Source organism: Lutjanus erythropterus, chromosome 19, assembly GCF_056507025.1.
Source record: "Lutjanus erythropterus isolate fLutEry1 chromosome 19, fLutEry1.hap2, whole genome shotgun sequence".
In the NCBI taxonomy this organism is placed as follows: domain Eukaryota; kingdom Metazoa; phylum Chordata; class Actinopteri; order Lutjaniformes; family Lutjanidae; genus Lutjanus; species Lutjanus erythropterus.
In genome coordinates this window covers 18,213,227-18,233,768 of record NC_139335.1, presented here as the reverse complement: position 1 = coordinate 18,233,768, position 20,542 = coordinate 18,213,227, and the positions used below count along the sequence as shown (strand labels likewise).

The following is a 20,542-nucleotide window of genomic DNA, read 5'->3' as shown; positions in this document are numbered from 1 at the left end:
AAGCGTGTATTATTTAATGAGTAAGACAAGATTATTTTAAATGTGGTACAATTTTCCATTCGGTTCAGTTTTAACCGTGTTTGCTCAAAGGTGCTGTATACGACATTTACTTCCTCTAGTGGTGACAGAGACCACCAGCATCTCAGACCAAAACGAATGCACGCTTCTTTACTCAATCAGGGTTGGAAAAAAGTGTTGTCTGAACGCTCACTGTTCACAAAACTGATCAAATTGTCAAACTAGGCAGTGCTGATGAAATATGGATAAAGATTATTTTACTGCTTTGCCTATTTCTCATGTAAAATGTTTTTAGTACACTGTCTCAATTTTCAACGGAGACTCATGAAACTTAGATCAAATTGTCAAACTATGATGATTAAATATGGCTGAAGATTCTGTTTTTACATTGCCTGTCTCTCACCTAAAATGGTGTCAGATGTGTATTTTAGTTTACTGTTTACCTGTTACTCACCAAGCCGCCATGAACACAGGGAAGACAGAGACTTGTATGCACAAACACACACATCCACGTGCACACTCACAAACATCCACTAGTAACTGTCCTGGGTAAATGGAGAAGCTTGGATAATAACATATACATGAGGAGTGAGGCTTTATTCTCTGCTCAGGATGGCATTACTGTCCTGTATCTTATATTAAATCAAGCAAGTGCTTTTTCTGTAATCCTGCTGACAAGTTGACAGACAAATGATACAGAACACAATAACAATGTCTGCAGTGATTGCAAAGTAGTCTCAGGGATGTCTGACTTGTTTAATAGGTCTTCTTTTTGAGATTCAGTTATATCTGGTTTTGATAATTCAAATGCAGAAAATAGACTTTTGAAGTCATCTGTAGTTACATTGTAAATATATTATCATCTTATCTTTGTTACATGATGGCAAGCATTGGTCCTGTCTTGAGTGCATATTTCGAGACAAATGTGTGAAATCTATGTGTGACCTGTCAAAACGCACTCAAATTGAGTGCATAAATGTTGAGCACATTATTTATTACTATTTAAAGCTTTCTGCGCTCTCATATGCTCTCTGTGTGTGCATTTTCAGTATGGGTGGTATTTATTTTCATTAATAAAGCACCCTGTGAAATCTATGTATATAAGACACCTTAGATGTTGCCATGGTATTTCAACCTTACTAAGCATGTGTGGGTGTGATGACGTGCATGACTTATACCTCTCTTTTCTCATCCTCTTGCTCATGCTCATGTCCTCTTGTTTTCCTTTCCTCCCATACAGAACTGCCCCCACAGAGCAGCCAGGGAGCCCAGTATGATAATCCCCTCTGGGGACACCTGCCAGCCAACAGGAGTGCCACAAGTGCTGCATCTTCCACCAATCTCAGTGGCTGGGATCAACTGATCATTGACCAGAAGGACACAGAGGCTTGGCCTTCTATTACCCTCAGCCAGAGCCAGGCCCCTCCAGGAGGATGCCCTTTGGACACTGACCCTGGTCACCTGACCAGCAACAGCAGCAGCAGCAGCAGCAGCAGCAGTAGTAGTACTAGTAGTAGTTGTAGTACAGTGAGTATGGCCACAGGGGCCAATAGCCAGACAGGCCACTTCCCTGCCAACCACCTTAGCAGCAAGGCCAACAGTGGGTCCAGCCCTGCCAATCATACTGGAACCAGCATGCTCTCTAGCCAGGTTGCAGCTAATCGCAGCTGGGGCTCTGGGCCTGGACCTTCCCATTGCCCCCCTCAGCCCTCAGTGGGGAGTGAAGGGAAGAGTGACAGCCCAGTGGGAGGAGGAGGCAACAGGGCCTGGGGCTCTTCTTCATCATCCTCCACCACCAACTTTAACTTGAACCTAAACCCTAATGCCAACCCTTCTGCCTGGCCCATGTTGGGGCATGATGGGGGTGGCACAGGGGGAGGCAGCTCAGGGGGAGCCAACACCATTTCACCTCCTCAACCTACACCCAACCTCTGTAATCCAGCTGGCCCCCCACCAGCCCAGACCAGCACCTGTACCGGAGCCAACACTAACAGCAACTCCTCGGGGATTGGCAGCGCCTGGGGTAGCATAATGGCCTCTGACACGTCAGAGCCACACCCCTCCCCGTCCACGAATGTGTCTTTCAGTTCAGAACCTCAGAACCTTAAAACTGATGGACCAAATCACACTAATAAGCAGGAACCCCCCAGCCCCATCCGCAACTTGCCTGGCTGGGGTAGTGCACCTGTAGGCCTGGGCTCCATGGGCCAGCCCTCACAAGGGGGCCCACAGGTCAATGGAGAAGATGGTAGCTCAGTATGGGGTAACAGTGGCGACTCAAAGGCACCTTCATCGAAGGAGGCACCTGGCTGGGACTCTGGCTGGGGCCATGGAGGAGGTGGAGCAGGAAATTCTGGAGGCTGGGGCGACCAGTCCGGCGGAGGCTGGGGGAAGCAGCACACTGAAGAGGCCCCGGGAAACTGGGATGCCCCCAGCTCTCCTCCCCAGGATCCACAGGCTAGTCCTTGGAGCAGAGCTGTGAGCACAGCTGGTGCTAGTGAAGGGAGCAGTGACAGCATGGAAGGACATCCCCGGCACAGAGACCACTCATCCAGAAGTAATCCAGCTCCTCTGCTGCCTGCTCAGGATCTGGACCCCAGGGTGTTGTGTAACACTGGCTGGGGACAGACCCCTGTTCGCCAGCATACCTCCTGGGACATGGACGATACTAAACGCAAGAATGATGTAGGCACTGAATCGTGGGGCTCTGGCTCAACCACTCCAAGCGATGCCCAGGGGCCCTCCAACACTAACATCGGCCCCTCTCAGAGGACTGACCCTGGGAGCAAAAATGATGTGCCTGGTTCTCAGGGAGCTTCAGGTTGGGGTGGAAGCATACCTGCTACCAACCAGCCTAGCTCTGGTTGGGGAGAGCCACCCAACAACATTAAGACCCCAGGTGGCCCTGGTGGCTGGGGGAACCCTCCAACAGGAGGTCCCACCACCAGCATGCCCAAGAATGGGGGTCAGTCATGGGGAGAGGAGAAGTCAACTGGATGGGATGATTCTCACATCAAGACAACATCCCAGGGCTGGGGAGATAAACCCAAAGCATCCCACAGCTGGGGTAATAGTGGAGGGAGCAATAATGCTGGTGACTGGAGAGAAGCAGAAGAGAGCAAAAAGAGTCCCACTACCCCTGGATGGGAGGGAGAAGCAGGAGGCTGGAAGGAGAAACCACGGGGCTGGGGAATGCCTGCTTCAGGACCTGGGATATCTGGAGCTGGAGGAAATGGTGGCTGGGGAGAGCCAGTTTGTCAGCGTCCCAGTGGCCCTCCACAAGGCTGGGGTGGCAAGCCTCAGGATGGGCCCAGTGGTAACAGTGGAGCAGGGAGCATGGGCTCTTGGGGTGGCTCAGGCTCAGTGAAGCAGAGTGGAGGTTGGGGTGGCAGTAAGCAGGAATCCTCAGCTGAGCCTACAGGCTGGGAAGAGCCCTCCCCACCTTCAATCCGACGTAAGATGGAGATAGATGACGGGACCTCAGCTTGGGGTGACCCTGGTACCTACAACAAGGCAGTCAACCTGTGGGACAGGAACAATCCAGGAATGTCCCAGGCTAAAGTTACCACTGGAGGCAATAACCCCCCGGGCCCCAGCAACAACCATCCCTCCTCTCACAATCACCCTTATCATGGGCCGCCTGCACCTTTACAGAACCACACCCAAAACTCCCAAAACCCTGGGCCCACCAGGGAGCCCCTTGACCAGTCTGGGCCGTCTCACAACAGGGGTCCCCTGATAGCCCAAGGTAAGACAACATAATGCTCTGAGTTTGCAGTGTGCATACATAGCCCACACCTTTTGTTTAGTGAAGTTGGTCAGATTTATTAGCTTATAGGTTATAGATCTACTTTAGTTTGTCAACATTCAGACTTTAAAAGTGATTGGATTTCAGATATTCAAAAAAGTTTGGACAGGGGCATGTTTACCGCTGTGATACATCACCTTTTCTTTTACTAACACCTAGTGTTTAAGAACTGTGGCCACTAATTGTTATAGTTTTGAAGAGGATATTCTTTCACATTCTTTCAGCATTAATGGGGCCTTCACAGATGTGACAGTTACCCATGATGCCTGGTAACAATCTGGTCCTTTTCCTCTTCAGCCTGGAGTTCATGCCGTGATTTTTGAAAACAACCTGAAATGTGGACTCATCAGGCCACAGTGCACTTTTAACTTTATGACAGTCCATCTCAGATGAGCTTGGACCCCTGAGAAGTCACTTGCATTAACTTAACTTGCATTTGTAGATGCAGCAGATCTAAGATGATGATGTAAATACAAACATTTCTCTGGATTTCTTTTCTGTATCTTTTAATGATATCATGGATTATAGATGGTGAAATCCATAAATTCCATATAGTTTTGTGTTGAGAAACATTGTTCTTAAACTTTGACAATTTGCACATGCTGTTTTTCACAAAGTGGTGAACCTCACTCACCATCCTTGCTTGTGAAAGACTGAGCCTTTCAAAGATATCCCTTCAATAACCAGGCATGATACTATTACCTGTTACCAATTAACCTGTTTACCAGTTGAAATTTAAACAGGTTGTTTTTGAAATGTATTGTAGGAATCAAAATCAGAATGAGTGTATATTTACATAAAACAATCAAGTTAATCAGTTTGAACATTAAATGTCTTGTCTTAATACTGTATTCCATTGAATACAAGTTTAAAAGGTTTTGCAAATCATTGCATTTTGTTTTTAATTTATATTTTACGCAGTGTAGCACTGTTTTAGAACTGGGGTTGCAGATTTATCTTGTGTTTTTTAATTTCATGTAGTTTTTCTCTTCTTGTTAACTGTTCAACCTAAAGGTGTCAAACATGAAAGTTGGTTGGGTAGTTAGCACAGTGCACTGTTAAGCTTCAATCTGTTGATCCACTTAAAGGTAAAATCTTGACCTTGTTTGCCCTCTTTGGATTTACATCTAATCAACTATCCAAATGAGTTAAGCAGTGCCAGGCCCGTCCCTCCATGAGGCTCCTCTCACATTTCACAACACCGGACACGTCTGTGCGGGTAACCCTGGCAACCTCTCATGGGTACCCAAAGGAAACACAAGAATGCTGTTTACAAACTGTCTCGTGAAAATAGCGATTCACCACAAACTGTTTGAGATGGATCGGAAGTGCGTGATTATATGGGAGCCACCATCTGTCAGTAGCTGAAGGGAGGAGGCGGAGCAAGCCCCTCAGAGCAGAGTGGAGTCAGATGCCCCCTGCTGTCCCTCAATTGACCCTGCATGCTGACTCCTCACTGGATTAATTTAGCTCCCAATAAAACCTGATAGCAGTCCATATTGCTGGCATAATGGCTGTTGAATATAAAAAACAAGGAGGGATAACTCCTCCACACAGGGTTCTTACGGGTGCTGAAAGTCCTTGAAAACACTCAAAGCACTTGAATTTAATGTATTTTTAATGTTTGAAAAGTGCTTGCATTACTTTCATATTAAAGTGATACCTGTCAATTAATGCTATTTCTAGACTATCAATTAATACATTTTAAACATTTAAATTCTTAACGGTAATTAATCAATTTAAGATTAATATCATTGTGTTGGCTTTGGAAAACAATGATCAACATTTTTTCACTATTTTCTGACATTTTATAGATCAACAACTAATCGGACCCTTGTCGATACTTTTCATAACTAAAAAAGTGGAGGGAAAAAATACCAAGTTTTGTCCGAGTGTACCACATTTTAGATGGGTGTCGTGCCTCAGCCAGGCATTTGAGAAGGTTGAATGTTAACTATAATTTTGGAGCAGCCTTTAGGACTTGACCTCTCCCTGGAGAGAGCTAAGCTGAGCTTGGCACTGCCTCAGGCCCAGAGACAGCACTGTCTCTCTCATGCCAAGAGGGACGGGGCTGTGCCAAATCTTAAATGGGCATCTTCTCCCTCTGTCAACCATCCTGCTAAGCCAAGCCCAGGTTTCTGCCATCTTGCACGAGTGGCACTTCACACACAAAACAGAAGGATAAACGGGGTGATGGTGGTTTACCAGAGGCTCAGTTAGATTTAAGGCTCACTTTGTATCAACAAATAAGAAACAAACAGGAAAACAAAAGAAACTTGTTTGAAGTTTGTTTGCGGATAGCCATTTAGCAAAGAACAATGAAGAGAAGACTCCTCCTTTCTAGGAGAAAGAGCTGTGGTGAGGGCTGTCACATTAAATAAATAAGGATTATTTAGTCTCAAGGAGCATTATCTAACAATTGCATGTCCAAAAATGAATACTGCAGTCCAAATAGTGAGTTGGAGCCATAGACGGTATATTAAATAGATTGAAGTCATATTTAAAATATAGTCTGGTTGAAGCCCCCTTCTTCCCCAGACATGAGAAAGCTCAGGCAGGCTGCAGAAACACTGTAGAAGCGCAAGACAAGTGCAAAATCATAATTTGACATTAACAAGCAACGACAAGTCATATGCTGTCAGTTGATCAGCTGCTTATAACTGTCAGTTGTCTGTCAATGTAAACTTAAACCCATTATCTTGAAAACAAAAGCCCATTCCTCTGGAAATACACACTCTGAAGTGGAGTTCAGTGACGTCCTGCCTCATTTGCCTGCCAGACTCCATTAACACATTCCTTAATTAAACCGTTATAAACATCTACGCCTTCTAGAAGACTATTTCTGATTTGTTACGACTCATAAACAGACACTTACACTTTCAGTGAACACTCGACATTTACTTGAACTGTAATTAATATGAAACATAGCATGTTTCATGTAGCATGACACATTATTGTCATTTTATGATTGATTAAAGTAAATATATTATAGATTTCTCCTTTTAAATCCAGAATTTTGCATTCAAGAGGGCACAAGCATCAGAAACTTGAAGCACAAAATTATGCTAACACAAGCCAGCACAAACAACATTTCATACTTTGCCATTAAAATTTGCTTGTCCAACAAACATATAGTAAATTCAACAAACTGGTGACAAAGTGTTGTAACTTCAGACTTGGAAAAGGCAGCACATTTTTTCTTCAGCTGTATTTCTCAGTACTTCTGATATTTCTAGGAAATTTGCATTTGGAAAAAAGAGTCTAATTAATTTCTCTTGCTGAAATAGTGTTAGTTTGTAATAAAATTTAGGTTTTAACAGTATATCTTTCTGCCTCCATATGAGAAAATCTAAAAACACAGGCAAAGGAGAGAACTTATTTTAGATGCTGAAATTTGTGCGATGAATTATTTTTATTGACAGGCACTTGTCCTTGTGTGTCCTCCAGGTTGGGGAGAGATACCCAGCTCCCACACAAAATCAGAGAGCTCTTGGGGGGAACCTGCACCCTCTCCAGTCAGCGTGGACAATGGGACATCTGCCTGGGGCAAACCTACTGGGAGCTGTGGAGGCTGGGGAGACAGCAACCCAGACAACTATGGCAGGGGCAACCCGGCGATGACATCTGCATCTTGCAAACCTGGTGAATAGTTTAACCCTGTGTGGTTTTATTAATTAGTCTTCGTCAAGTATGTATAACTTTGAAGAATAGTGATACAGCATGTGTGCTCCACTGCTGAAAAAAAGTTCAGCAAATCTGCCCCGTGAGTCAAATCAAGGACATCGGTATGATACAGGGGAAGCAAGGGTACTGGAAGCTCTACCCAGAAATCCACACTGACACCTAGTGGCCAGATTTTTATTGTGCTCAGATTCCAACATGTTTTGTTTTCAAGTTTATGTAACCAGTTCTAAATTAATGATTTTTTTTTTTTTTCACTTTTATTTTCCTTCACCAAATAGTCGTCTTAACCTTAACCCTCTGTTGCATGAATTATTACTTAACCATGATAAAAATGTTATATGTTTTCATTACTTAAAATTTCCTAAATAATGGAAATATTTGGACGCTATTTTTATTTATTTATTTTTTTTCATTTGTTCCCCTGCAGCAACAAATGCACAATCTTGGAAAGTACCTTAAAATCTAATTTATCTCTAAAAACTTGCTTTTATTGACAACAAGGAAAAACAAATCCAACTTATATTTAGTGCAATGCATAACCCAATGTTTATACAGTTAAGGTCATTTCAATTGTTATTCAACATGTATGGTATTAAGATAATTACATTAACCTGCAATAAGACATCTTTTTCTTGAGAGAAGGCAATTTTTTTTCTACCTAATTTCATTAACATTAAATTAACATCATTGTTATTATTATGCAACATAAATTAATATTATTACTTAATATTTCTCCTGTTTAAATGTAATCAAGGCTGCAAACATAGTCTCAAAGTCATCTAGTGCTATGTCAGTCAGTTACAGTCAAATAGATTGAATGCACCCACATAACGTCCATATTTGCATATAGCTGACGTTGGCCAACAAATTGAGTTTTGCAAAAATGGCATCAGTGATCCAAAGTTGAAGTTTGTCTGTCTCAGATTTCTTGAAGGAATTAAATTATCTCATAAGGCATGTGTCACGGTATATGTTCTCAGTGCTGCTTTGTTTACATCCTTGCTTGTGGTATGCTTGTTTTCCAGCCCCCAAACCTATGCAAGACGGATGGGGAGGTGGAGGTGAAGAGCTGAACTTATCTGGGGGTCAGTGGGATGCTGAGGAGGGAGACATGTGGAACAGCGCTGCCTCCCAGGAGAGCAACTCTTCCTGTAACTCTTGGGGCAATGCATCTAAAAAAGTCTCACAGAAGGTGTGAAGCAAGACTCATTACAGACAGAATAGTCTCTTAGACCATTGTAAATAACTTGATATAAGTTAATGTGGTAATAATAATTTCCTGTTACCATCTCTCCCAGGCAAAGGTCCCAGGGAAGCAGGAAGACGCTTGGATCATGAATCGTCTCATCAAACAGCTGACAGACATGGGCTTCCCTGTGAGTTGAAGTTGCATTAAACTGTTGTGTTGCTGTTAGAAAATACTAGGAACTAACGCTGGGATTTTTTTTTAATTACTGTATTTTATATATGGATAAAATACAACATACCATTTATATCTACCAGTCTATCAGTTAGTCCTGCACAATTAATTGAATATTAGTTAAAATCAAGTATTTCCTAAACTAACAGCAAGCCGTCCTGCAGCGGCAGCCTGTGCAGAATTTCTTAGTCACTGCTGCAGAAGAGTAACATGCAACAAAGACCATGATCTAAATATTGAACAAAATAAGTGTGGTTATCATTTTGACCATAATCGTGCAGTCCTGTTGAAAGGCTAAACTTTCTGCTTTATTCTCCAGAGAGATCCAGCAGAGGAGGCTCTGAAGAGCAACAACATGAACCTGGATCAGGCCATGAGTGCCCTGCTGGAGAAGAAGACGGAGCTGGACAAGCGGGGGATGGGGATAACCGGCCACGACTACAACAACGGGCTCATCAACAAGCCCATGAGCTGCCCTCGGCCTCCGCTTCTTTCCAAAGACCCTTCGGCAGACCCCCGCTTGCCCTTCATGGATAAGGTAATGCATTCATTTACTAACTCAACATGAAATAGTTCTGAATCTCAATGCTGGTTAGTGACATATATGCTGTAGAAAATATTTAATTGGAACAATTTGTTGTAAAAGAGAGTTTAGAGAGAGACAGAAATCTGTAATATATTTACTGTGTTAAATCCTAAAATAGCCATGAACTAGTTGTCGCTTATTATTGTCAGATTGCAATGTTGTGCTCATCCTGCACTCCTGCAGTGTTCCTGCAGCCTGCCTGAGCCTCCTCAAGTCAGGGGAGGAGGGGGCAGAGGGAAACAACTCATTTAAACCATAGATTGTACATTAAATAGGATTTCAACTCTTCAGCTTTTGGACATGTAATTGTTACATATTGCTCTGTTAAAGACAAAAATAATCAGTTTTGATCCAAAAAGGTTAATTAGAAAGAATAGTTTTCAATGCTGATACAAAGGAGACACCTTATATTTGAGCTGTTTTCCCAAATTATCAATAAAATATTGTCCTTTTGTTGACATTTCAATTACATGAACTTGATAATCAGTTTCAAGTCTTTTTAAGAACTTGGTGGCACTCTGTGGCCTTGTCAGCTTCACTGTGCTGGATTTAATGTGAAGAAACTGATAAGGAAAATTGATAATGTAACAGTGTATGTATCTGTCTTTAATAGTGGAGCCCTTCCTGCCATCAGTGAGGACTAATGCTAAAAGTTACTGTATTTCAATCAATCGGTTTATTTGATTAAGTTGGGTAAGGTGAAAATTGAGGCAGAAAGTTGAAATAGTCAAGCATTTCAAGTGTATCACTGAAATATTTAAAAAAAAAAAAAAGAAGAAGAAGAAGTGTAGGTTTTGGTAAGTACTCACTTCATCCTATCACTTTTCAGACATGAATTGTTTATTTCTGCTCAACATTTGCTGTAAAGTCCATTTGTTTCTTTTCTTCTGTTTTTAATCTTCTAACTTGCATGTTTTATTTTTATTTTTAACATGTTTAAAATAAGATCTAATCTGATCCAAAATTATAATCTAAAATCTTTGTCCAGCAGATGCAGAGTGGAATGTTTGGCGGTGGTGGAGCAGCACAAGCCCGGGCCATGCAGCAGCCGCAGCCGCCTCCTCAGCCGCCAGTGCCGCCTCTCAGTTCCTCTCAGCCTAGTCTACGTGCTCAAGTGCCTCAGTTTCTCTCCCCTCAGGTACACACACACACACACACACACACACACACACACACACACACACACACACAACCTCATTTCTCTCTTATTACGCAAAAGCGGTTTAATGTATGCAGTTATAAATATTTTATGTTCAGATTACAGTCTTTAAAAACATCTCCACTATGAGTTTCTCATTTATTATTTATCAGTTCAGGCCTTATATTGAGCTTATATGTATATCAACAAAGGCCCAGATCGTTTTTGTGATTCAGACTTCCATGTTCGCATAGATAATGTATGTGTACCACACAGAAACACTTGCTCTGTTCTACATTTAGTTAAATTAATTTAAAGATTGTGTTTTTAATGTTGACACTTCGCCCACAGGTTCAAGCACAGCTCTTACAGTTTGCAGCAAAAAACATTGGTCTGAATCCTGCACTTTTAACCTCACCAATAAACCCTCAACATATGACCCTTCTGAATCAACTTTACCAGCTGCAACTGGTGAGTCTCATTTCTTCCTTTTCTGCTTTCACTTTTATTAGATACATCAGCTATAGCTGCCTGTATTGGAGCACACATGGAAAATATCTCCTACAAAGACCAAATGCATTAAGAGCATTTTTAATTTGACTTTAAATTTGTACTTTCATCTTTTTAGTACATGTGGATTAGCCCTTTTTTATTATATGCCATTTGTATTATCCTTGGGCTTTATTGAGTTATAACTGGATTTGCAGACACAGTGACGTCTTTTGACATTAAAACCATGCCTTATACCTGATACACAGGCATACCAGCGTTTACAAATTCAGCAGCAGATGTTGCAGGCGCAGCGCAACGTTTCTGGCCCTATTCGACAACAAGAGCAGCAAGTAAGTTTAACTTCTTTACCTTCATCTTCTCTTTTTTCCTGCTCTCTGTTACTCACTCCGATTACTGAGTTCACCTGAGTTAACTTCAGTCTATTGTAAAAACAGTCCAGGCCAATGTTTATTTCAGTTCTCTTGCACATTATAGATCCTAAATATGTCTCCATTGTGATGTCATCCCAGGTTGCACGTACAATCAATAACATGCAGCAGCAGATCCAACAGCACCAGCGTCAGCTGGCCCAGGCTCTGCTGATGAAGCAGCAGCAACAGCAGCCGCCCCCCTCCCACTCGGGCCTGCATCCTGGCGGGGCCAAATCCACCCTGGATTCATTTCCAGGTCACCCCCAGGCTCCAGGCCTCCCTGACCTGCAGACCAAAGAGCCGCAGTCATCTCCCAACACCTACAGCCCCTACTCTCTCTGTGAGTGATGTTAACCTCTCTCTTTTAATGGCAAATAAATGACACAGCGTTGATCTTTGTGGGCTTGTGTACTAATATATATCCCTCCTCAGCTGGACTGAATCCAAACATGAATGTAAACTGCATGGAGGTGGGAAGTCTGTCTATGAAGGAACCCCCCCAGCCTCAATCGCGCCTGTCGCAGTGGACGCATACCCACTCCATCGAAAGCCTCTCTGGAAACTCCTCTCCTCTAGAGCCCAACCTGGGCAAGCATGGTGAGAAATGTCCCTGTACAATGAAAGTCTTCCTTTGCCTTCCTCTCTGATTGTTGTTAAACAATGAAACAAACATAAGAAAAGCAAAAACAATTTATAAAATTTCAAAAATATGAAAACACAAATAGAAAAATACAAAATACCTAAAATATCAGGACAGATAAAGTGAAAAGAACATAAATAAAGTAACCGAGGAATGCTATGTACAATCACAATATATAGTTGCAAATATACAGTACATACACAGTTATATACAAAAAATAGAAGAAAAGAAGAGAAAAGGAATCCAGGGTAAATAATATCCCCACCAGAGAGTGCTGTTTTATATCTAATGCAAACTGTAATATGATGACTGATCATTTCCCTTCAAAAACAACAATAACATACAATTACTTTTCATCTTTTGCACCTTATACCTGTGGAACAGCCAGGAATTATAACTATATTTGCAAGAAATATGTCACAAAACAGAATGATGCATTAAAAAGTATTGTTGTGTTGTTTCTTATTTACTTGATTGGGAAAAAATCAAAAACACTCGACTCATTTCCCTGATATCAACCTCTACACATTTAATTCACTTTTCACAGGTCCCAACCTGGGCCCCCCTGGTAAGCCCCATCAGCTGGAGGACTCTTACAGCCCCTACAACCTGATGTCCAGCTCAGAGTCTCCTACCAGCCCCCTGGTCCCCCCAGATAGCTGGGGGCAGGGCAAGAGCAGCAGTGACAAGATGGCCAATGGGACCAATATCAACTGGCCACCAGGTAGGGAGCCAGATGCAGATCAGCGTCAACCAGTCTGCTTCATCTAGTTAAGCATGTTGGCAAAAACGGGATACTGGCAATATGTTTAGCTGTGAATCATTAAATAAATTTTCCCACTGGGAAAAAGCTGTCTAATCTGATCTACAAACAGTTGAAATACTGCAGCCATCCACCAGCTGGTTGATAGCTCTTAGTTAATGACAAATTTTACGTTGTCAGTGGATGATTTTTAATACTACACTTTAATAAAAAAAAAACAAAACATTTTGATTTTGATTTTCAGAGTTCTGCCCCGGTGTGCCCTGGAAGGGTCTCCAGAATATTGACCCTGAGACTGACCCCAACGTGACCCCCGGGAGTGTCCCCAGCGGGCCCACCATCAACACCAACATCCAAGATGTCAACCGCTACCTGCTGCGGGACAGGAGTGGAGGTGAGAGAAGTAGCACAGAGTGTCAGAGTGAGAGCTGCAAAGTGTCTCAGTAAAGAAACTCAGGAAGAAGTTTTTGTGTCATGGTCAAGTGCCATGTCACAGTGTAGCGAAATACTGTGACTCCAAGCAGAATTAGAAAAGGAGATTTTATGAAACAAGCTGTGTCCTCATGTATTGTCCACTAAAGTGGTCTGACAGTATCATGCAGCTGCTGCCACCAAAGAGCCTGCTTCTTATTTTTTTGTTCTTCATTTTCCTACCTTTTAACTGCCTCTGTAATCATTGTCATTTACCAGATTATCCTCTTCTCTTCTTAATGAGCTTACTATCATCATTTGTAGTGCATTTTTCCTTTACTCCATTTTCTCTCTCTGCCTTTTTTCCTTTATTTGTTTGTGTCTGTCTCTTTGTTTGTGTTGATGGCATCGGCTTAGGCTCCTCTCCCACTTCATCTCAGAACGAGGCTCTGCCTCCCTCCACTGATTGGCCAGTCAGTGCCTACACTAGCTCGTTCAGTCTGTCGTCCCCGGAGACGGACGATGCAGGTACATGGTTCATCCATAACGTCCTCCCCTCACATTGCAGTGGCTGAATCACTGCAAATCAACATGATCCTCTCCCTCCTGTTACTGTAACAACCAGAGCGTCAACCACTCGCAGGAGAACCATGTGTCTCCTGTCCATTCAAGTCACTGCCCCTGATTGAACATAAACTGAGCTCTCTCCCTGTCCACTTTGCCTCTCATGCAGTGCATATTCCCCCTGTGGTGTTAGTGTATCTACTTTATCTCCTTCCTCCTTGTGTGTAGCATGGGAATTGTTGTCCTTTGGGCATAAACAAAGAACTTTTAAAGGGAAAATTCTGCACTTCTCATTTGGATGACCAGGCAATGTTTATGGTAAATGTAGTCAGTTGAAGCAATGCATTCGTCTATGTGAGTTTTCGTGCTCATAGAACCGTGCAGCAGTGCCTACATGTACCAGGATGCATTGCAGACAAGCTTGTATCACCACCCCAGCCTAAAGATATTACTTTGTTGTCAAAACATAGTTTTAGATGACAAAAATACCCATCTAGTATGCACACTGGCTACCCAAGAACAGAGACTACATCTGCATCTAAAATTCCATACTAACATGCTATTTGGTACACTAAAACAATATGAAATATTTTTTTAGTAGTGATGACAACAGCAACAATGTAACAGACTAAGGCAGATAGCAGACAAGGCAGCTCCGGTGTAATGTTAAAACAGCTTCAGTTTAAATGTAAGTAAGGTTTCACTTTGCTAGACAACATATATTTTTCAAATTAGCTCTCAGGAAGTGACGTGATTCACACTGAACAGTGTGTCTGAAAACATATAGTTTATTCACACAAAAGTATGTTGAACAATGGTCCACATTTTGGATATGCAGTGCATAGTATGTGAATTTTGATGCAGCATCAAAATCCAAACTAAAACAGCCTGTAGTTCTCTTGGATCCAGTGATGTCACAGTGATGTCACTAGATGCAGGAAGAACAATAGATATCCACGTGAAAAGTGCCAAATTTTCCCTTTAAGTGCAATGATTTTGCTCTGCAGGACTCCCTCCTGTGGAAGCAGCTGTCTTTCACTCACTTGCTTCTTCAGTTCAACCTTTCCCTCACTCTTTTCCATCCAGGCAAACTGTCAGAGATGAAATCTACTTGGTCTCCAGGCCCCATTTCTCACAGCCAGGCCTCTCTGTCCCACGAGCTGTGGAAGGTCCCGCAGGGCCCCCGGAGCAGCAACACGGCCCCCTCCCGCCCCCCACCTGGCCTCACCAACACCAAGCCTTCCTCGACCTGGGGGGGCAACTCCCTGGGTCTGGCCCAAGGCTGGAGCAGCTCTTACACCACAGGTAGTCTTATTGTTAAATATTTAGGATGCCCTCCTTAAAGCTGTAACATCAGACATATGTTATATATTTTTTGTGGCATATGTAACATTGTTGCAGTTCTACTTGCAGACCGTTGGGCGGCAAAGACATGTAAACATATTGCATATAAGCTGATGTTCCTTGCCTTCATGTGAACATATTGAGTATAAAAATAAGAAAGTATAAAGTAGTTAAGACACACAGCATAGCTATGACACAAATATCAAGTTCAGTTTATGCTGTCATGAAATCTAAGTTGTCTGAAGGTCAGATTGTGGGGCCATGGGGTTGAAGTTTGCAGTATGAGCGTACTCAAAGAGCATGCAGCACTTTGATGTGGTGTACAACCACAGACCAAGTTTGAAAGCATAGAGTAGGAACGTTTGGCAGCGAGTTAAAAGAAATCTTGCTGTGGTTGAAGAACTGTCAACTGACACTGGGTGTTTTTACATTTCTCACAGCAGAAATCAACAACGCCCATTAAGTTTTACAAACTGATTTTGGTTTCAGGTGAACTCAGTAAGCATAAACCTCATGCTAACAAATGTCTCTCTTGTATACAGCAGGTACCACATGGAGTACAGACAGCTCCACCAGGACCAGCAGCTGGCTGGTTCTGAGGAACCTCACTCCACAGGTAATAATTTACAGTGAGCTAGTCTTTAAAGGGACAGTTCCCCCAAATCCCCACATCAAAAACACATTTTTATTGTCTTACCTGTAGTGCTATTTATCCATCCAGTTTGTTTTAGTGTGTGATTCTGAGTTTTCGAGAAATTGTCTGTCTCTCGAATATAATAAAACTAGGTGGCTCTCAGCAAAAAAAAAAGGACAACAGCAATCTTTTCCAGAAATCATGAGCCAGTTACTCAAACTAATCATAGAACTTGTGAGCAGTTTCATGTAGGACCTACTTTTTTGGTACACTTTATAATGACCATCATTAATAAATGGTAAATGTATAGTTAAACTTTAGTTAATAGTTGTTTTGCTGTTAACAAACATTGATATAGTGTTTATATATTCTTAATGAACCATTTATTAAGCAAATGTAAATTTTTATAAACGTCAGTTGAAACTTTAAGTTGGGGGCTTTGTTGTGTTCCAGATTGATGGTTCGACTCTGCGTACGCTGTGCATGCAGCACGGCCCGCTCATCACATTCCACCTCAACCTGACGCAGGGCAGCGCTGTGGTGCGCTACAGCTCCAAGGACGAAGCTGCCAAGGCTCAGAAGTCCCTGCACATGTACGTCTCCTCATGAACCACTTCAAGGTGCTCATCTCAAATCATTTTTAAAAACTTTTAGCCATAACTCATCCATGTTTTTCCTCTCATCCCCGTTCAGGTGTGTGCTCGGGAACACCACCATCCTGGCAGAGTTTGCCGGGGAAGAGGAAGTGAACCGCTTCTTTGCACAGGGCCAGCTGCTTGGCGGGACAACCAGCTGGCAGGCCACTCCCGGCACCAATCAGACGGGAAGGATGGGTGGGACCGGGTCCGGAGCCTCCCATCCCATTGGTCACTCGCCCCACTGGAACAATAACAACAGCGGCGGCGGCGGCAGCGGCAGTGGCAGCGGCCTGGCAACGGCCGGTGCAAAGACAGGCGGAGAGCTGCTGTGGGGCGGCGTGCAGCAGTATTCCAGTCTGTGGGGACCCCCGAGTGGAGAGGAGGGACGAGTCATGGGGAGTCCCACCCCAATCAACACGCTGCTGCCCGGGGACCTGCTGAGTGGGGAGTCCATGTAGGCTTGACGAACACCAACTGGAGGAAAAACTTGCAAATCATTGTGGAGATAATCAGTGTGGGTGTTAACGGTGAAAAGGAGAGACGAGAGGAGGACGAGGCTACATCCTCGCTGCTCACCCTCGCCACCCTCCTCTGCTCCTTTTTGGTTTTTAACGACATTTCAGTTGCAGTTTCTTTTGTGAATCTCGGTGAGAGATTTTGGTGACACAGGAAGAAGTCTTTGATTCAACAAAGAAAGAGAACTTTTTACAGAAATGTACTTTTGAGAACTCGCCGTGTAAAACATGTACTTTAGTCAAACTGACACAATGACGAGCTGCCATCTTTAAACTCGCGTGATCCCTCTCCGCCTTTTTTGAGGCAATCATACTGCACCTCAGAGATCCATGAAAAGGCATCATTCCCAAAGTAAAAAACCCTTCAATCAGAGTGGTTGTCGAACTTTCAGCTGGTCCAGACTCAACATTTGTTTCTTCTCAGCACTAATATTAGCCTTAACCTCTTTCCTGCCCTGCTATCCTCACTCACTGTACTTGGTGAAGAAGCATACGGACACTTGCACACCCTTATTTCTGAGCCAGTGAAACCTGAGTGGAGAGTTACATGCTGCTGCTGCTCAACAGAAGCAACCACAGCTCACAACTTCAGTGCATTTTTTTGCAAGCAGATCGAGTTCCCCCACATGACGCTCAAAGGGAATGATGCAACTCTGTTCGCCGTATTCAAGCCATTTATTTTTGTAGTGGTTTTGTTTTTATTTTTCTTCTTAAAAACCATTGCAAACAAAGCTAAGAACTGATATTATTCAAATGTGACTGTCAATCTTACCTGGTGGGGAGGGGGGCGGGGAGTTTCGGGGGTCGTCGCGTGTACAGTCAAAGACGTGATGGATGACAAAATGAACCACTGCTATTACTATGGAACTGTAAAGACAAATACTTCAATGCACCTCAACTCATCTGCGGGGAAAACTCGCAGTTTGGTCTCAGTCTCGGACCCTCTCACTGATGTTGCGGAAAAAAAAAAAAACCTCAAAGTCGTAAATGTTTCCCACTGGTGTGTGTAGTCAGTGACCCCACCCCCACCCCCCTGCTCCACCTGCAAAAACACCATTTCAAGTGATGTGCAATATACGCCACAGACTCTACCGTCCAAGCACCCCTACCACGACCTCTCGCAGAAAGAGAGGAGACTATAAGGAATGATTGAACTGCAAAAGCTCCCCCTCTCACACCCTTAAAACTGCCACTACTACCCTTCATCATCACCCCTCAAGAGTGTGTGCTCAGGAGAGTAGCAAGCTGGTCTTCAACCACCTTCTGTCCGAAATAGGAGGATGTACACACAAAGCACTTCTTCAGCCAGCCTACTCTCCACACTTATGCCAGTGACTAGTTTGGGGGAGAAGGAGGGAAAGATGTGTGTATGTGTTTCTGTGTATGTTTGTGTGTGTGCGTGTGCGTGTGTGTGTGTGCGTGCGCGTGCTTGGGGAGAAGGCATCAAACCAAAACGAGAGGAGCCTGTTTTTCCTTTTTACCCAGAAGACCAGATTTTTTTTTTCTTTGATGCCCAAATTCACATCGGTAGAAAAGTATGAAGCAAAGATTTGTGAATAGATGGTCTATCATAGCACTTAGCAAGAGCGTCGCAGCTCGTTTTTACCCTTAATGCCAACGAATAGAAGAAAGGAGAAGCAACACTGGCAAATAAAAACTGAAAAAAACAAGGACAAAAAAGCAATCTGCGTAGTGGCTTCTCTCTATACTTATTTTTTAACTTAACATGGATGTGAAGATGTTTTTTTTTGTTGTTGTTTTTTCAATCCTTCTTCCCTCGTGTCGGTGGGACCAGGAAGGATGTCAAACATGGTAGCAAAGTGAAGGGAAATACAAAGAAAGACTCAACTGACGATGGGTGCAGCAGGGAAAGACCCCAAAGCACTCACCCTCTTTATCAAAGTAAATATCACTGTTACATTGCATACTTTGAAATCTTTAGCCTTGGTGTCTGGAAAACGCTCAACGTGTTTATGTTCTACTGGGTCCAGCAGGGAGGATCGCCATCTTTTTCGTCCTTTTTTTCTTTCTATTTGGAGGCCCTGCCAACCTGTGTGATAGTGTGGCCACTGAGTGCCTGCCTGCTGCAGAGTGCAGTGTTCTGCAGCAGCCCTCACCCCACCCACTCTCCCTCCCGCTCGCTGCCTCCCTGCGGATCCCGACAGACTGGCTTCCCTCCTCTTCCTCCCCCCGGCCTCCGGGCCAAGAGCAGCTCTTTCAGAACTGGCCCACCTGTATTAAATTTACTACTACTGCTGCGCCAGAGTCTGTCCTCAGCAACCTCCAACTCCACTCTGTCTCTGTCTCTCTCCTGCAAGGATCACTTTAGCCAGAGATGGAGGCATTTGATGTGTGTTGTTTTTTTTTTTTCTTGGTTTCACTTATGGAATTGCCAGTGTGCATTTTTATTTTATTGTTGTCATGAAGTTTGCTGATATTGTTGCTGTTATCATTGATGATATGGATAATGATTGTTTTCTGATGATGATTTCATGGCTTTTTAATATTGGTCTTTATGCAGTGTTCAGCTTCTCTCCTGCCCCTCCCACTGCCTCCAAGGCAGAAGCAGTGTGTAGTTTAGAGCAGTGGTTCTCAACCTGGAGGTCGTGAAATAATTTCTCGGGCTCGTCAGATGGTTGTGGAGAAAAATAAATAAATTAAATATTTTGGCAAGTAGCTCTTAGCGCTATCAGTCAATCAGAAATTATGCAAAATGCAGCTGGCTTCAAGAAATGTAACAGCCACCTCACTCATGGTTAAAACTAAACCAGCACTGAAATGACAATTACCAAGATTAACTACCATGTTATGAACAGACACAAAAAGTAACATTTGCATTTCATAACATAAAATAGCAAACTTAACAAGTAACTGAATCCAGCACTAGGTCCTGAGAGAACTCGAACTTTTATTTAAGTAAGCAAGCATCTTCATATTGATTCATCTCTATTTAATTTTGGTTTCCATCATTAAACTCGGATTTACTAAACTGAGATTAGTTTTAATTATGCAACAGAGTTCTGCTTAATTTTGAATCTGGATTTACTCATTTTAAACCTAGTTTTCCTACTCTCTGATAAGAACAAATCTTAGATTAAATTAATCTTTGTTGGTGCAACCCAAGAACCTGTTTTTGAGAGTCAAAGCAATGGTCTTCATTGGTTTGAATGTCTCAGGCAGATGAGGGTGAAGTGGGGGTCAAGATCACCAACGTGATTATCCTTGGGGGGGGGGGGGGGGGGGGGGGGGGGGGGGGGGGGGGGGCGGCGGCACGATTTGAAAAGGTTGAGAACCACTGTTTCAGAGGTACGCCTCAGCCGTGCAGCAAGGCCATACGAAACACTGCAGATCTCAGTAGAAAAGGCTGGTGGGGGACTTCTCCATGTGGAATCAGACGGGGGGTTTGAGGAGTCAAATCAAGTGGGGAAAGGTGTGTGTAGTCAAAGGTTCCCCAGG

At 43.3% G+C, this 20,542-nt stretch overlaps 1 protein-coding gene across 3 annotated transcripts in view; it reads left to right on the top strand.

Annotated features, from left to right (window-relative positions):
• tnrc6c1 (trinucleotide repeat containing adaptor 6C1) overlaps positions 1-19,710 on the top strand; it is a 55,228-nt gene extending 35,518 nt beyond the window's left edge. For 2 of the 3 annotated variants that reach the window (XM_084743705.1, XM_084743707.1), the window contains 17 exons: positions 1,259-3,766; positions 7,274-7,468; positions 8,536-8,702; positions 8,809-8,886; positions 9,250-9,468; positions 10,508-10,654; positions 11,006-11,125; positions 11,413-11,496; positions 11,677-11,917; positions 12,010-12,174; positions 12,765-12,941; positions 13,225-13,374; positions 13,809-13,919; positions 15,042-15,260; positions 15,842-15,915; positions 16,387-16,526; positions 16,627-19,710. In XM_084743705.1, the coding sequence (XP_084599831.1) occupies positions 1,259-3,766; positions 7,274-7,468; positions 8,536-8,702; positions 8,809-8,886; positions 9,250-9,468; positions 10,508-10,654; positions 11,006-11,125; positions 11,413-11,496; positions 11,677-11,917; positions 12,010-12,174; positions 12,765-12,941; positions 13,225-13,374; positions 13,809-13,919; positions 15,042-15,260; positions 15,842-15,915; positions 16,387-16,526; positions 16,627-17,029 (5,198 nt within the window). In that variant the 3' untranslated portion in view covers positions 17,030-19,710. The remainder of the gene's footprint in view (positions 1-1,258; positions 3,767-7,273; positions 7,469-8,535; positions 8,703-8,808; positions 8,887-9,249; positions 9,469-10,507; positions 10,655-11,005; positions 11,126-11,412; positions 11,497-11,676; positions 11,918-12,009; positions 12,175-12,764; positions 12,942-13,224; positions 13,375-13,808; positions 13,920-15,041; positions 15,261-15,841; positions 15,916-16,386; positions 16,527-16,626) is intronic. The other variant, XM_084743706.1, reaches the window with a different exon arrangement.
• The last annotated feature ends 832 nt before the right edge of the window (positions 19,711-20,542 follow it).